General features: G+C 41.2%; 1 protein-coding gene across 1 annotated transcript; it reads left to right on the top strand.

The window, feature by feature from the left end:
* The first annotated feature begins 357 nt into the window (after positions 1 to 357).
* On the top strand, positions 358 to 5,070 carry MRPS30 (mitochondrial ribosomal protein S30). The gene is given in 6 exon segments (XM_042825705.1): positions 358 to 432; positions 434 to 1,052; positions 1,283 to 1,428; positions 2,706 to 2,808; positions 3,354 to 3,530; positions 4,578 to 5,070. Coding segments are annotated over 6 exon segments (1,389 nt in total). The 3' UTR covers positions 4,847 to 5,070.
* Positions 5,071 to 18,443: the final 13,373 nt, after the last annotated feature.

Here is an 18,443-nt window from a genome sequence, read left to right as displayed (position 1 = left end):
GCCTTCGCATCTTTGCAAGCATCCCATCCATCTCGTAAAGTCTGAGGGAAGCAGGGCGGAGGCGGGACCAAGGTCCCCTCCTTTGCCCACCGTGCCTCCTAGCAGAGGTAGTTCTCGTCCCCAGAAGGCGGCGGGAAAACAGAAGCGCATGCGCGTAAACGACACCGCCCTTCCTGGAGACGGGCGCGTGGCGGCGTGACTCACTTTAAAACCCCACCCTATATTTTTTTCCCGGCACCGCTTGCTCTACCGTAGGAGCGCGCGGATTGGAGGTTGTCTCTTTCACGTGGTGTCCGCCGTCCAATCAAGCTGCTCATCCGGGCGCCGTGCCCTTCCGCTGTCCCGCAGCTCTGCAAAATGGCGGCGTGCAGGGGGCGGCGGTTGCTGTGGCACGGCCGTTGCTGGTTCTCGCAGGACCCTGCAGCCCCGCCGCCGCCCCCCCCCCGCTCCCGCCCCGCTCTACCCCCCCATCGTGGCGTCCCACACGGCGAGGAGCAAGGCGGCCAAGCGGCGCCGCCTGGAGCTCTTCTACCAGCAGGTGCACGAGGCTGCCACTATCGAGGAAAAGCTGCGGCTGTACGGGAAGCTGCAGCGGCCCAAGTACATGGTCTACCCACAGACCTTCGCCCTCAACGCCGACCGCTGGTACCGGAGCTTCACCAAGACCGCCTTCGTGCCGGGGCTGCCGCCCAGAGTGGTCGAGAAAGCACCGGGGCCCGGGGCGGGGGCTGCCGAGGCCTTGGAGCGGGGAACGGCGGCGGCTGGGCCTGCGTCATCGGGGGGTGCGGAGGCCTTGGAGCCGGGAGCGGCAGCACCTGAGGCCGCGACAGCGACGGAGACCGCAGCCGAAGCGGTGGCAGAGCTGGGCCTGGACGTGCTGCGTGACCTCGCGTGCGATGCGCTCTTGCAGGAGAGCTTCTATCAGAACAAGAAGCGACCGTTCCTCTACCGTGACCAGGACCACACACCCGCGCCTTTCCTCACGCAGCTTGTTTCCTCCCTTGCCGCCTTTCTATGCAAGCGCAACCCGCTATTGGCTGCCTCCTCTCTGGGTGCGGAGTGGGGTTGGGTGGTGGGAGAGGGATGCGGGCTTTCTGGGCAGGGCTGTGAGCTCTGTGGGATTGTCACAGGTGCAGCGTATTGAGCATTGCTATTGATCTCATCGCTGCTGTTTCTTGCGGTGTGAGCAGGTTTGGATTTGTCTTTCTGTATTGCTGTGTTGCTGTGTTTAAAATACAAGTGTGTGATCTTTGTTTGCCTCTGCTCCTTTGTTCTGTTTCAGACCTAAACCCTGAAGTAAACTATTACTGGCATCATGGTGAGGAAGTTGTTGTTCATGGACATCGAAAAGGTAGAGTCGATCCTGTGCGATTTCAAATAGATGATAAGCCGCACCTCCAGATCCGTGTACCAAAGCAGCTTCCAGAGGTGTGACTATTTTCAACAGCTAGTTAATAACGTGTATTTTCATTTATATTTCTATTGCTGAAGCTGTGCAGTAGTATGTGGTGCAGCACGTACAAAACCTGGTTAATCAAATTACATAGTGTATTTCTGTGTCTTACCACTCTTAAGGCTTGCAGTGTAAGTAAATGCTGTATAGCTATTGAGAAAGCCTTCTGAACTTAATAATGTTCATACTTGTGCTTTAAGTACGTTGTTACCATTAGCTAATTGTTTTTAAGTTTTATGGTTGTGCCAATAAGTGGAGTCAAAAATAAGGAATGTGATGTGGAAGGTAATTTTATTAGTGAAGGAGAATAAGTAAGATGATGAGAAAAATGAAAATTAAAGAATAAAAGCATGTATCTAGTAACAGAGCATAACAGTTGATTTTTGAAATTCTGAGCGTGATTTGGTATTCTGACACTTCTCATTTATGTTCACAGAGTGCTAATTATGTAGCCTGTAAGGATCTATTACGCTCCTTCCATCACACTTAAAACTATGCTCTGCTTTCCTTAAATTATTTGTAAAACTCTTTGCCTACATGATTGCACAGTTTGCTTAGGTATTACTGTCAAATGTTTCAATACACACAGTTTTTTAGACAAGTATTTGTGCCAGAACTGGTACAAATATGTGATGCAAGAAGTCCCCGCTACTTGCTATGGCACCCGCATTTGTGGTTGATTACTGCCTATACTGTCAGTGCAGCCAAGTCCCACTAATACTAATAAATGGAATCAGTTAAATCTTGTCAGAATTACAGCATTTTCTGAGAATAAGCTCATTAATAAATGGTAGGAACACACAAGCTTGTGTGGCTTCAGCAGTTACATGATTACATCATTAGTTTTTAAATATTAATGGATATGTTCTGTGACATAGTGTTATGCATGGACACGCTTTTTAATTTACCTAGCACCCCTTGAAATGTTTCATAATGCACAGCAATGAGAATAAGTTCACTCTTCTGCTACGTGTTAGTTTGACTGCTGCTAGAACTATTTTTGTATATATTGTTAGTGCTATTTCACACAAGACTTTGAATTTTACAGAAAATTCAGATATGAATATAACATGAATGTACTATCACTTGCTTTAAGACGTGAAGTTCTGTTGCAAATGTATTTTCAGTAAATTATATATAGTGTCTGTAAGCAGGAATTTTACTTTCTTGTGCTTGACCAGAAAACTCTGTATTCTTCCTGATATCAGAAACATGGGTTACGTAGTGGCTGTTTTCTTTTGTTTTCTTCCAGATTGTGCCACTGGAGTCAGATCTTGGAGATGTTCCTGTTATTGATCACAAACCATCCAAACTGCCATTGTTCAAAAAACAGTATGAAAACAAGGTATTTATAGGTAAGAATTTTTGGTCATGAAACATTAGCTGTTTTTCTTCTATGTAAAATAGCAAGCCAACAGTCTCTCCCAAAAACACTCCACCTGACCTTTTACCTTCTTTCAGCAGAGAGAGCTATCTATTTATATATTTATATTATAATGTATGACAATACATATTATATAATATTATAATAAACAAATCTCAATAGATAGATCCATATCAGTTATGTAATGAGGAATAGTGTCCTCTTGTACATATTGTATTTTGTTTCAGGGTTTGTTTAAAGGAGTTGAGTTGGATAGAAATTCATCAGAAAAACATGCTTTGTACTGGTAGATATCCTTCAGAGATATTTTATTATGTGAACTTCTGCAAAAAGCAGTCAGTTCTCACATTAAAGGAAGAATCTCAATATTTGTGTAGATTTATGGTAGAGGTTTTAATTTTCTGAGTTTTGGGCTCTGATAGTGAAAAATTGTGGGTTGTTTGTTTGTTCTGGATTACAAAGAGTATTCTGTTACTCAGTTGTAATTTTTTTTGTTTTTGTTTTTGGTGGATACAGGATCAAAGGTAGCAGATCCATGCTGCTATGGCCACACCCAGTTTCATCTTATTCCTGATAAACTGAATAGGCAGAGGTTTAAGGTAGCAAATCTTGAGGATCAGATTGAAGTTGTTTATCGAGCTAATGGTATTGCAAGTCTCTTTGCTTGGACAGCAGCACAAGCAATGTATCAAGGTAAGACGATCACTGTGGGATTTTATTCCTGTTTGTGTAAAAACAAGCAGAAAAAGCATCTGGGAATACATGGATAGGTAGATGAATTTTCTGCTTACTTCTTTCTCCAGAAAACGTTGCATTTTTTGTTTTCTTGAGATGCTGCTGTTCTAAAAAACATGTATGGTAACAGTATAAAAATATGAGACTGACCTCCTGTACCTGCTACCAGTAGAGGTAGCAGATTATTGTGTATGAAGTGCCAAATAACAATCTTTCTCTTCTCTTAGGAGGTAAACCAAATGGAAAGCTGTGGGGTTTTTTTTTTTTTTTTTGGTTTTTTTTTTTTTTTTTAGGATTCTGTTATGAAGAATTATACAGTTAGTATTTTGGAGAATAAATGTCATGAGTGTGATAGTAATTTCACTTCAAAATTTTATGCTGTTCAAGAAACTGAAGCTGAAATTAAGATCTCTTTCAAATTCTTGTCAGGTAGTTTGAAGCATTCGAATACACTTTCACTGTGCTTTACTTGCCATCTGCTGTTGGCAAGAGTGAAAATGAGAAGTACTGAAGAATCAATCCATAATAGTTATTTGCAGTTCACCTCTTGATTTGAAATAAAGAGAAGAGCCCTTTGAAACATTTTCCTTGAAGGAGAAAAAAAATATCTTATACAGCAGCATTTTGTTACAGGTTTTTTCGTCAGTTGGTGATTCTTTTGTCAAATACTGGTAGTGTCTCAGTTGACTTTGAACCTTGCCCTGAAAATCTTTTGAATTGTGATCTGCTGTTCTAGCGAAAGAAGGTTTCTTACTCTCATACTCTGTTACAGAAAGTGAGCTTGTGTTAACATTGTGATTGGTGTCCAGGTTTTAAATGGAGCTAGATACAGAACCTAGTTATGTTAGCATGTCTCTGATCTTGAGAAACTTTTAACTAGTGGCTATGTTTTATCTTTTTAGTTTCAGCTAGTATTTTGCTGTATTCAGAAGTGGGAATTAGATGTGTATGCTATGAGAAGTGAGCCCTATAATCAGTGCTTTTTTTTTTTTTTTTTTTTTGTAGGATTCTGGAATGAAGCAGATGTGACTCGTCCTTTTGTATCACAGGCTGTAGTGACAGATGGAAAATACTTTGCTTTCTTTTGTTACCAATTAAATACTTTAGCATTAACTGCAGAAACAATTCAGAAAAACTCTCGGAAGAATATCTGCTGGGGAACCGACAGTAAGCCACTGTATGATGTTGTTGAAGATGGTAGTGTGAAAGGATTTAATGATGAAGTTCTGCTTCAGTTGGTTGGTTTTCTGTTAAATAGACCAAAAGAGTTATAAATCATTAAACTATATTCCTGTTCATGTACCTGAACTTCATTGTAACTCTGAAGCATGGGCTAGAATATGCCTTGTTCTTAGCCAAATATGTCTAACAAATACAGTATACAAACTTCATTATGTTTGAGACTTATATTTTAATTTCAAATGTACTGTACAATGAAAAAATGTCTACAATACATTTGTGTACAATTACTATTAAAAGAATATTGTATTCAAAGTCACACCGGTACCTTCTTTCTGCAGATCTATATTTCTTTGTTGAACCCCTGTAGCAAAATATGAATTCATTCAATTGTCTGGTTACTTTGTCTATTAACTTCTGTCTTGGTGTTTAGGACCAGTGAAAACTTGCTAATTTTGTGTCTGGGAGTTTAAAAAAAAAAAAAAAACAAAAAAAAAAAAACCAAAACAAAACTCTTCAGCACTTACTCACTTAAAGAATAACTGAACTTAGAATGAAAGTGTTTCTTAAGAGTGAATGATTGGCACTTCAGGTACATGTTGAGTGAAATTTTAGGTATTGATCAGGAAGTAGTACAAACATGATGAAACCTGCTTCCCTACGGAGATCCTGCTAGGAACATGCATATGCATCTTAATGCTGTCACCTCAAGAACTGTGGAGAACTTGCACATTATTTGGAATCTGTTTTCCCTTGAGCTTGAACTATCCTTGAATGCTTTTCTTTTTGATTTACCAAGGCTTGAGTATTACTAATTCAGATTACTGCTGAACTTCGGATTCAAAACTTGCTTCTTCCAAGCTGAATGGAACACAAAATGTTGGGTAGGCATATTGATATTAAAGAATGACTTTGGGCCTAGCTTGAAAAGTAGTGGTGGGTGGAGTTGGGTTTCTGGTGTGATGAAGGGATGATGCAAAATTTCAGGTATACTAGAACATACTCTTAAAAGAGAGGTTTACCTCTGTGCAGTTTTACTGGTGGCTGAAATATTTCTCTAAATGCATAACCTTGTAGAGGAGCACAGTGTTGGAGAGTAGGCGGACGGAAAGGCTTAGGATTAGCTGGCTGTTAAGTGATTGCAAAAGGGCATGTTGACCTTTCTGCAGCTCTCAGAAGGCAAGGGGATACCCTGGAAAAGCAGTGGGTGGCACTGTTTTACCTTCTATCAAAAAAAAAAAAAAAGTAAATACTTTCGTCCTTGCTTTTTTTGGTACTCTCTGGAAAAGTTTAGACATCACAGAATTGCAGGGATTGGAGGGGGAGATCTCAAAAGATCATTGAGTCCGACCTTCCTGCTAAAGCAGATACACTGCAATAGGTTGCACAGGTAGGCATGCAGCCAGGCCTTGAACATCTCCATAGGAGACTCCACAAACTGGGCAACCTGCTGCAGTGCTCTGTCACCCTTACTGTAGTAAGTTATTCTGCACGTTCGTATGAAACTTCCTATGTTCAAGATTTAGGCAATTACTTCTTATCCTATTGGCTATGCACCACCAAGAAGAGCCTGGCCTCATCCATTTGTCTCCTACCTCTCTGTAGATACTTAAAAACATTAATCAGATTCCCCTCTCAGTGGTCTTTTCCCCATGCTGAACAGACCCTGGTTACTCAGCCTTTTCTCATAAGGGAGATGCTTCAGGCCGTTAATCATCTTTGTGGGCTTCCTCTGGACTCTCAGAAGATTCCTCTCTTTTTTGAACTGGACACAGTGTTATAAATGTGGCCTCACCAGGGCAGGGTATAGGAAGAGGATCACCTCCTGGCCACACCTGAGGATGCACCCCAGGATACCATTGGCCTTGGCCATAAGGACACACTGCTGGCTTATGGCCAACCTGTTGTCCACCAGGACACCCCAGCACTTCTCTGCAGCGCTCCTTTCCAGCAGGTAAGTCTCTACGTAAGCTGTGCTGATGTATGCGGCACATACTATTCTTCCCTAGGTGCAAGACTCTACACTTGCTCTTGTTGAATCTCATCAGATTCCTCCCTGCCGAACTCTCTAGTCTGTCCAGAACTTTTTGAATGGTATCATAGCTTTCAGGTGTGTCAGCCACACCTCCCAGCTGAGGGTGGGCTCTATCCCTTCATCCTGGTAGTTGATGAAGATGTTGAACAAGATAAGACACAGCACCAACTTTCACGACAAAGAATATAGTGCTGAAGTCAAGGTACACAACATCCACTGCTCTCCCCCATCTACCCAGTCAGTGATGACATCATAGAAGGCTATCAGGTAAAGTATGATTTCCCCTTGGTGAATCCATGTTGGCTATTCTTGATAACCTTTTTCTCTTCCAATTTCTTGGAGATGTCATCCAGAACAAGCTGTTCCATCACCTTTCCAGGGATGAAGGTGAGGCCGACTGGCGTGGTTTCCTGGATATTCCTTCTTGCCCTTTTTGAAGATTGGAGTGGACACTAGCTATCCCCAGTCTTCAGGCACCTCTCCCATTTGCCAGGTCCTTTCAAAAATGATAAAGAGCAGTTCAGCAAATCACCTCTGCCAGCTCCCTCAGCACACGTGGATCCATCCCATTGGGCCCCATGGATTTGTGTGCATTGATTTTGGCTACGTGCTCCCGGACCAGATCCGCCTCAACCAACAGAATGTCTTCCTTTAACCAGAATTTCTCAACTCCAGAGATTGGGATTCCTGAGGGCTAGTCTCAGCATTAAAGAATCAAAGAAGGCATTCAGTATCTGCCTTCTCAGCGTCCTCTGTTAGCAAGGCACCCACCTCATTTAGTAGGGGACTCATTTTCCCTAGCCTTCATTTTTCTCTTGATATAGTTAATAACCTTTCTTGTTATCCTTACCTCATTTGCAAGATTTAATTCCAAGAGGGCCTTAGGCTTCCTTATTGCATCCTTACAAGTCCTTACAATATTCCTATATTCTTTCCAGATGGACAGGTCTTTTTTCCTCATTTCATGCACCTTCTTTCCTTTCAGTTTATCCATGAGTTCCTTGCTCATTCAGGCAGGCCTCTTGCCACCTTTTCCCGAATTTCTTACTCTTAAGGATGCAGACACTATAATGTATGCACTTTCCTACAGCAATCTTTTATCTTGTACTCAGTTATTCAGGGTGTTTAATACCTCTGTAAAATGATAAAATTATTTTTTTAACTGTATAATTACTAAGATCTTTGAAGTGGAAAACTTAGAAGCTGCAGCGTACCTTTCTTGAGCTTTGTTCAGCAGAAATCTTTTGGGATGCTTCTGCTGTCAGTCCTATGGGACTAGTGATCTGTATCACTCTTACTTTGTTATCACTGTTTAATATAACACAAAGAAAGGCAATTCAAAGAAGATAGGATGGAAATCTAAGAGCTTTGGATCCTTTTTCCTGTATTAATTTCTGCTCAGGCTTGTTGAAGAAGATCACAAAGGACCATAAGGCAGAATCTAAAAATAGGATTTGGTTTTACATAAGCAAGTATTTTTTTTTCTAGCACTGAACTAATTTGTTTCAAAGTTGGTGTTACCTTCAAGTATGAAATGCTGTTTGTACTGTTATTTTGGATTATGGAACTGCAAGTTGTGGCTTGGAATTAAACTTGTTGAATAGCATCTGAAAGTGGAAATAAGAAGATGGAAGGACTCTGGGACCCTATAAAAGGTTATGCTGCACCAAACTGTTGAGGGGGGTATGTTTCTTCTCAGATCGGAGAAACAGCTTCAGTGTTAATAGTACCTGCATAGTCATGCAGAATTCTCTCTTGATGTCATGATTATTTCTCTCATTGGAGAAGACAGCTGTTCTTTTTATCTCAGAAGCAGATAAAAGTCATATCTATTCTGGAGCAAAATTGTGAGGTTTCTCCCAAGGAAAGTGCAACTACTGAAGTCAGCTGTTTCTGGGAAAGCCTATTGAGAACTCAGTCTGCTGGCTCTGTAGAGGATGCACACATGGGCAAAGCAATGAATTAGGCAGAGTTTGTTGAAAATGTGCCATCCTTAATCAGTGATGTAACTGAAATGATCTTGCACAATTCAACTACCTTATAACTTAACAAACTTCTTATTGTCCTTGGCCTCCCTCACTAGATTTAATTTGTAGTGGGCCTTAGCCTTACTTGTTGCATCTCTGCAAGCCAGTGTTTCTATATTTTTCCCATGTGGCCAAATCCCTTTTCCATATTCTGTAGAATTTCTTCTTCCACTTGAGTTTTTCTGTGAGCTTCTTGCTTCTTCATGTTCTCCTGCCTTACTTCTTACTATTATGAGTGCACCAATCTTGAGCTTGGACGAAGAAGTTCTTAAATGTCAGCCAAATTTCTTGGTTCCACCCCTCCCCCCCTTACCTTCTGATGCTCTAACTCTTAGGATACTTTCAAATACATTCTTGAAGAGGTCAGTGTTGGTTCTTCTGAATCACAGAGTTGAAATTCTTACTGCCTTATTTCTTTCATGCAATATCCTGAACTCTACTCATGATTGCTGCATTAAAGCCTGCATTCAACCTTCACATCCTCAACCAGTCCTTCCTTGTTTGTAACAAGGTCCATCAGCATACCTCTCCTCGTTGGCTCCTCCTACACCTGCATCAGACAGTTATCTTCAGTGCACTTCAAGAATCACCTCATCAACTTCCTCACTCTGATCAGGTGGTCCATAGTAAAAACCAACAACAGTGTAACCTATGTTAACTGGAGAGACCTCATTGTGGCCTTCCAATACTAAAAGGAGCTTACAATTGGGGAGGAGACAGAACTTTATACAATCTGATAGTGATAAGACAATAGGGAACAATTTAAAACTGAAAGAGGGGAGATTTAGGTTAGATACTGGGGGAAAATATTTTCTCAAGAGTGTGATGAAGTGCTAGAACAGGTTGTCCAGAAATGTGGATGCCCCAACTCTGGAGGTGTTCAGGACTGGGCTGGGCAGGGCAATGGGCAACCTGATGTAGTGGCTTATAACCTTGCCTGTGGAGTTGATACTGTGGATCTTCATGGTCCCTTTCCAAATCAACACCCTCTATGATTCTATGTTATAAACCTCCTACATACTCCTTCAGGAGCAGGAATTTAGAATGAATGGGAAAGACAGCTTTTATTTATCTTGAATTCAAAATGGAAGAAGGCAATTCAAATTCTGGGAGCTGAACTTGAAGATGACTGCTGTTTATGTGAGGTTAACAATTGTTTCCACAATTTTTGAAGATTATCTGGTTCTGTCAAATTCACTTGGGTGAGAAAGGGATCTCTGTAACTTCCTTGAATGCCATCCTTTTTGGAAAGCCTGGGAGGAATGGCACTGTCTTTGAAGTTTTGTTTGCAGCACTTGTACTTAACTGTTAGAGAACTAGAGGTCACCACCACCCTAGATCTTCTCTGTCTAGGTGGTGTGGTAAACTTATGAGATATTTCTGGTGTTGGCAACGCATCCTCAATAATCTGAGTAATATCCTAGTAGAAGAAACTAAGCAGCAGAAGCAGGGAACTGTGAGGCTCTTTACAGAAAATGATGACAATGAATCCTCCAAAATAGCCTCAATATGTATGAAAGATGGAAAATCTACAGTTTCAGTATTGCACTCTTCTGTGAGAGCAAACAATCAGGTGAAGGTGCATTTCTTAGCAGATTTATTCTTTCTTAGCAGAATAAATCTAAGCTTCCACATCCACTAAATTTACTACTTTTCTTTGACTTGGGATCAGATAAAAGTGAAAGTTAATAATTGAAATCTGGAGGCTACTGGGCTCTGGCTGATACGTTTCTGTGGCATATTATAGATATGATGAGTTTTAGTCAGTCAGGGAAGACCAACACAAGAAACATCCTCCATGCTTCAATACCCCAGAGTGAGCCAAAAATAAGATCTAATGGATTTTTATTTCAGGATGATACAACATCCAAACCTGATGAACAGATATGACATTTATAATCCATACTCGGTTCTGTATGAGAAGCTTACAACCTTTTTTAAAGTCTTCAAAAAAATCAAAGAGGCAGAAGAACACTTGCAAGGATTTTTATTTCTCTGAAGTACAAAGTGCTACTTAACCTCTGCTGCTGGAAATATTAAGATTGTTCTATAGGAAAGACAGCTTTACACTATCTGCTCAACTGTGTCGATCTGTAACTATTTGCAGTCAATCTTTTCCCTCCCTGTTTATTTTTTTTTCTATTTTATTTTATTTATTCTGACTGGTGTCTGCATAATTTGGTAGTTATATCTTCAGCTGAAATATTAAGTCAACATTCAGTATTACTTCTTGGTCTTTTAATAACTGTTTGAAATACAGTCTATTGACCTACATCTTATCCTGACATAGAATCTTTTTTGTATTACCTCTCTCATTCCTACTAAGCCATGCTCCATGTCATTTGTGGGTGAAATCTTTTGTATAGAGAGAAATAAAAAGTTGATACCATAATGCCTACAGTAAAGGAGATCTTGCTTCTATTTATTTCCTTTTTTTAATATTTCCTTAAACTGTAATCAAGTAAGTACAATTTACTGCTGCCAAGGAACCTGATACATGATCGTTTTCACTGTTGGCTTCTAACACAAGAATGTCTGCACTGAAAATATGCATGCTTCTGTCAGTCACACATCCCAGAGCAGATTTGAATTTCAGCCTTGAATTTCAGCACCTAGGGGCTCTATTTCTGTTTTTAGCAGCAATTTCTACACCAGCAAATTTTGCTAGGTAATTGAAAGTGATCAGGAGTTGGAATTTTAAAACCCAAGTTTTGGCACTATGTAAGCTGCAGAATAAAAAGCTCAGGAGGCATCTTATCAATGTGTGTAACTGGTAGGAAAGAATGAGGACTTCTCTCAGTAGTATCGTATTTTGCAAACTGCTAGGCAAAGTAGGTTTTAAAAATACCTTTTTTATACCCTTGCAACTTCATAATTTTAGAAGTAATGTAGGTAGGCGCATTTTGCTTGCATTTTCTTCTGTTTGTGTTTTAACTTGGTTGACGTCAGCTGAATATGGCTGCATTATTTCTGGACATGTTTTTTTCCTCATTTCTGTTACCTGGGACTAAAAAAGCTAGATAACAAATGCAGAGATTTGGTAAAAATAGAATGACTGAACTTGTTCATTGTGGGTTTTTTTGTTTTTGTTTTTTTTTTTTAAGCCCTACATAAGTATTTCTCTAATATGAGGTATATCTTGCGCTAACAATGGAAGATTAAAGAATATATCAAAGATTGCTTAACTAATAAACTTTCATGAAGGCCACTAAAATGGATTTGAGGCCAAAACCAGGTAGCTTTTTTGAATACTGGAACCACCACAAAGCACTATAGAATCAGAATTGCTAGAATTGGAAGGGACCTTGCAGGTCATCCAGTCCAGCTCCCCTGAAATGTACAGGAATGTTTACAGGTAGACCAGGTTGCTCAGAACCTGGTCACACCTGACCTTGAATATGTCCAGAGAGGTGGTATATGCCACACTTCTGGGCAACTATTCCAGTGCTTCACCACCCTTAGTGTAAAAAACTTCTTCCTTATTGTCATGGAGTTATCTCTAGATCTGAGCCCATGACCGGGGCACAAGCCCAGAAGGAGACAGAACAGAATTTACTAAATCCAACAAAATGAAACAAAATGGGAGAGAAAAGTATCCAAAATACAAGGTCTTGCCTAGTACATTGCAGGGGAAACGTGTGATTTTCTCCCCAGCGAACAGAGAGAGCTCGAGTCAGCGAGAGGAGAGCGGCGGCTGCGCCACCAGGAACTCTGAGAATGCCGCTCCTCCCCTCTGAGAACCCAAAACGCCCAAAAAGAAGGCAGTCCACCGACCCAGAACATTAGATCTGTAACTCCCACTGTTTTACATGATGTTCTGATATGGAGTACAGACAACAAAAATCACAAAACCACAAAATTTATTTACAGTCAAAATCTCTCTCTCTCTTTTTTTTTTTTTTTAGTTTGAAGCCATTTCCCCTTGTCCTGTCACAGTAGACTCTGCAAAAGAGTCTGTCCTCTTTCTTATGGGCCCCCTATAGATACTGAACGGCCAGTATCAGGTGCCCCTGTTGGAGCTTTCTTCTCTCCAGGCCCAACACTCTCAGCCGGTCCATGTGAGTGTATATGTAGAAATTTGGGTAAAAAATGGGTACTAGGACTGGATTTATTTTAGAGCCAACATTGACCTCTTCAAGGATGTATCTGAAGTTATGCCAAAGGTTAGAGGACTGGAAGACAAGAGTGCCCAAGAAAGCTGGCTAACATTTAAGTATCACTTCTTCTAAGCTCAAGTTATTGCATCCCTAAAAGTAAGAAATCAGGAGCTCGTGGAAAAATTCAAGTGGAAGAAGAAAGTCTACAGATTGTGGAAAAGGGTTTGGCCACTTGAGAGGCATACAGGAATGTTGTCAGGGCATGCAGGGATGCAACGAGGAAGGCTATGGCCAGAAATAAGAGAGCAGAGATCAGCAGTTCAGTATAGTTTTAGGCCTGTAATTAGTTGGTTCCCCAGGGATTGGTACTGGATCCGGTGTTGTTTAACATCTTAATTAGTCACCTGGATGAAGGGATAGAATGCATCCTCGGCAAATTTTTTGATGATACAAAGCTGAGAGGAGTGGCTAATAGACCAGTAGTCTTTGCTTCCATTCAGTGAGACTGGACAAATTTGAGAGTTGAGTGGAGACGAACCTAATGAGATTTAACAGAGGCAAATGCAGAGTCCTACTCTTCAGAAGGAATAATTGCATACATCAGCGCAGGTCAACAGCTGAACTGCTGGAGAGAACCTCTGCAGAGAAAGACCTGGGGGTCCTGGTGGACAAATAGGTTGGCCGTGAGCCAGCAGTGCGCCCTTGTGGCCAAGAAGGCCAATGGTATCCTGGCGTGCATTACAAGGAGTGTGGCCAGCAGGTCGAGGGAGGTTATCTTCTTCCTGTACTGCGCCCTGCTGAGGCCACAATTGGAGTACAGAATCTAGTTCTGGACTCAGTTCAAGACAGGTTACTTCTAGAGAGGGTCCAATGGAGGGCCACAAAGATTGTCAAGCGCCTGGAGCATCTTCTATATGAGCAAAGGCTGAGAGACCTGGGACCATTCAGCCTGGGGAGAAGAAGGCTGAAGGAGCATCTTGTCAGTGCTTACACATATCTAATGTCCAAGAGACAAGTGGATGGGACCTCGCTCTTTTCAGTGGTGCTCAGCAGCAGGACAAGGACAATGGGCACAAACTGGAATACAGAAAATTACATAAGAACATGGGGGAAAAACTTTACAAGTTGTCCAGAGAGGTTGTGGAGCCTCTGTCCCTGGAGATATTAGAAAATCACCTGAAAGCTTTTCTCTGTAACCTATTCTAGAAAACCTGCAGGGGAGTTGGTCTAGTTGATCTCCACAGGTCCCTTCCAATCCCTACAATTCTGTGATTCTATGTGTTTTTTTTTTTCCACTCTTTTCTTGTGGTCTCAGTGCAATCATCCATGTTTATACATTAATTCAGGATGGTCTTTTTTTTTTCTTGATATATGGCTGCAAGTATTTTCAGCAGAAGAGTCTATTTTTACATCCTCATACGTTGGTAAACTACTGATACTGAGAATGGAGTTAAAGCTGTACACTGAAGTGTTCATCCCAAAATTCATTTTGCATTTGATTTTGCTCTGAGCTTCCCATAAGTTCAGCAATTCCTTACATTACAGCTCTGAACACACGCAATTGTTTTCTCTCTCCTGGAAGCTGACAGTAGGCATGGTGACTCAGTCTTTGTTTCTGTATATGAAAGTTCTGTAGATAAGCATATGTATCAAATACAGGCATTTCCAGAATGCTCCTCATAACTACAGTAGCAAGATGCCCTTCTTTCTCAAGATACAGTATTTCACCTGTGTGAATATCTGACTAATACAGATGCTCTTAAGAAGCTCATGTCAGATATTTTATTTTTGTCTTAATAGGGCAGATAAGCTCAAATAAGCTCTCAGAGAAATCCTTAGTGAATACACAAACAGATCTTGCCATGCAAAACTATTCAAATTGATAAGGAAATCAAAGAAAGATGGGGGGGAAGTGGGAGCTGTAATGCCTGCTTATAGAGCAATTATCCAAGATCATAAAGAGAGATTGAGATGGAGACTCTTTGTAGGAGAATAAGATTTAAGTGTTTATCTAGGTCTACACAAGGGATTTTGACTATTAGATGACTATTCGATTACATCTTTTTGAAAACAATAAGCCTTAATTTGATGATTTTTTCTTCATAGCATGTTATTCTTGATGAATGTCATTTTGGACTGAGAATTTGGGTTTTTTTTAGTTTAATAAAATGTTTATATACTTGTACTAGATAGATTCCAATTAGAAGTTTTGAAGGATCTGAACAGGTTAGATGCCCAAATTACATTAATGCTAAGGAATTGGAATTTAGGTTTCGAAGATGCATAGATATTTTGATGATTTTTTAATGTACTTCTAAAGGTGCTTGTCCTCCTTTTGAAAAAGCTCAGTAAGATTTCATTGCAATATGAATCTACTAAGTAAAGTATTCTGCTTTGCTCAAACTGGACAGTACACAACTTCTGAAGCAAACTGCTTTTCCTTTGGTAAACCATGAGCTGAATTATCACATGGCTGGATTGCACTGAGGAGACATTAAACAAAATCAACATAATGACAGCATGTTTGGATGTTTGCCCTCTTTGGGGACATATCTAGAGGGCTTTTCTGAAAATGTCATATGTGCACAGAGAATTATGGTTCAAATAAAGCAAACTATATTTTTGTTGCAAACCATTGGATTGGACTATGGCATTCCCCTGAATCTGTGGACGGCTGGAAGCAATTGGAACTGAAGTTTAAATGTCAAGTGTGATATTGCCATTTTACCTTGTGCATTAAAACATATTTGGGAAAGGGCAGGGTGGGCTGAAACACCTCACTGAGCACAAGTTGAGCCAAATAACATAAGGAAACAATTGAGGAAGTATAAGTCTTTTTACCTTCTAACAGAAACTTTTTTGCTAGCTGAATTAAAAGTGAATTGCAAATCTAAAACTGTAAACAGACACTCCCATAAGAGGACAGATTATAGTAAAAAATGATGACTTTGCAAATAGTAGCTGAAGGGATTAAAATAATGCAAACTGTTGCTGTACTGGTTTCAGTATCATATTTAATTGGTATTAACACTGAATAACCACAATGAAGCCCCTCTGGGCTTGCAGTGGTACATACTAGGGAGAAGACTGAATGAAAGCCACTAGGATGATCGGGGGACTGGAGCATCTCCCCTATGAGGTGACCTCACCTCCCCAGCTGAGGGAGCTGGGCTTGTTCAGCCTGGAGAAAAGAAGGCTGCAGGGTGACCTCATTGCAGCCTTTCAGTACCTAAAGCGAGCATACAGAGGGGTGGGGAATCAACTATTTGAAAGGGTTGATATGTGTAGGACAAGGGGAAATGGTTTTAAGTTGAGGGAGGGGAGATTGAAGTTGGATGTCAGGGGGAAGTTCTTTACAGAGAGAGTGGTGAGGTGCTGGAACAGACTGCCCAGAGAGGTTGTGGATGCCCCGTCCTTGGAGGTGTTCAAGGCCAGATTGGATGGGGCCTTGGGCAGCCTGGTTTAGCATTAAATGTGGAGGTTGGTGGCCCTGCATGTGGCAGGGGGAGTTGGAGATTCATGATCCTTGAAGTCCCTTCCAACCCTGGCCATTCTGTGATTCTGTGAAAGAGAGGTCTGCTAGCAGGCATATGTACATGACCAGAGTCAAGCAAGCAAGCAAGTGCTGAAGTGCTGAAGGGGAGTCTGTAGGTAAAGGACTGGGAGACCTTCTGAAGCTTTCCAGCCTTCTGGAGTTTCTTACCAGTCACCCACTGTTGAGTCTCCCAGACTCTTCAGCAGGAACATGCAGGTGGCTCTGATCTGTGCCTCTGGGTTTTCAGATGCGGCACTGAATCTTACCAGAAGCTGGCTTAGTGATGACAGCTGTGGCTCATAAATATTGCTGGGGGTTCTTGTGTGTCCCTTGCTTTTAATGTACTTTCACAAGAGAAAATGTAGGTGTCCAGATTTTGTTGCTAAAGCAGACCTATGAAATAGTTAATGAAGAACAGACTTACACTGCCTGATGGGAACACTTTGACTAAAGCATAGTCATCATATATAATGTCTTCATCTCTTCTGAAGGTGTGGGTCCCCCGGTGCAGGAAGGACATGGAGGTCTTGGAGCGGGTCCAGAGGAGGGCCTCTAAGATGATTAGAGGACTGGAGCATCTCTCCTGTGAGGAAAGGTTGAGGGAACTGGGCTTGTTTAGCCTGGAAAAGAGAAGGCTCTACAGGAACCTCATTGTGGCCTTCCAGTATTTGAAAGGAGCATATAAACAGGAGGGGAAATGACTGTTTGCATGGGTTGATAGTGATAGGACAAAGGGGAATGGTTTTAAACCGAGAGAGGGGAAGTTTAGGTTAGATATTAAAAGGAAGTTTTTCACACAGAGGGTGGTGACACATTGGAACAGGTTGCCCAAGGAGGCTGTGGATGCCCCATCCATGGAGGCATTCAAGGCCAGGCTGGATGTGGCTCTGAGCAGCCTGGTCTGGTGGTTGGTGACCCTGCACATAGCAGGGGGTTGAAACTCGATGATCTTTGTGGTCCTTTTCAACCCAGGCCATTCTGTGATTCTATGGTTCTGTGAAGTCAGTGGAGAAAGACTCACCACTGAGGAAGAATTCAGGCTTGCCAAGGAGTAGAATAACAAAGTCTTTGCTACTGCAGGTTAGAAGACAGTGGTGATACTGAGATAAAGTGCCTCTCTTCCAGTGATTGTAGCTTTGATTCTATCCTGTAGGTCTTAGACTGTTGAAGTGCTGTGACAGTTGAGATGTAACAGTATGTGGCATAGGTGCTGTACGGATCTTTCTGAACTAAAAACTCACTGCTTTTTGAAAAGGAGACTGGAATTTGTCATCAAAGTGGTTTCCTCCAGGGATTAATACATACATCTCTCTATCCCTCAGAACATCAAGCACTGTAATATGAAGATGATGTAACATTCTTGAAAAGCATTGGTAGTACAAGATTGGAATATTTTTTCTTGGTATTAAACAGCAGAAGTAGTATTTAAAGGAGGGCTGTAAGAAAAAAAGGAACAGGCTTTTTAGCCAGGGTTTACTGTACGTTAGAAGACAAGGGGAAATTGTTTCAAACTATAAGAGGGTCAGTTTAGGTTGGATAGAAGGAAGAAGTTTTGTACAGTAAGGATGATGAGGCATTGGAACAGGTTGCTCAGGGAAGTGGTGGATGCCCCATTTCTGGAGACATTCAAGGTCAGACAGAACCAGGCTCTAAGCAACCTGATCTAGCTGTAGACATCCCTGTATATTTCATGCCTCTAATTTTATACTTTCTTTGATGTTACACTTTTTCCCTCATCAGACTTTAATAATATTTTGAGGAATAAGAATGTAGAACTATGGCAAACTGAAAACCTTCTATCATGTTTTGGAAGGAGGCTACTGAATTTCATTAGGGAAAGTCAAGGGAATTTATAAGTACATTTGATGCTTTAAAATAAATGTGCTTAGTTCCTGTCTACAGAAATCTAACATTTAATTTGAACCAGTTTTGAGGTACGTGGTTTTAAAATATCCTTTAATGTTGCATTTATTGTTTCCTATGGGAACAGAATGGGTA

This window comes from Centrocercus urophasianus, unplaced genomic scaffold (assembly GCF_019232065.1).
Source record: "Centrocercus urophasianus isolate 14NV4802_14NV808 unplaced genomic scaffold, USGS_Curo_1.0 seq_25, whole genome shotgun sequence".
NCBI lineage: Eukaryota > Metazoa > Chordata > Aves > Galliformes > Phasianidae > Centrocercus > Centrocercus urophasianus.
The sequence above is the reverse complement of the archived record's forward strand: the minus strand, read 5'-3'. Positions and strand labels throughout refer to the sequence as shown.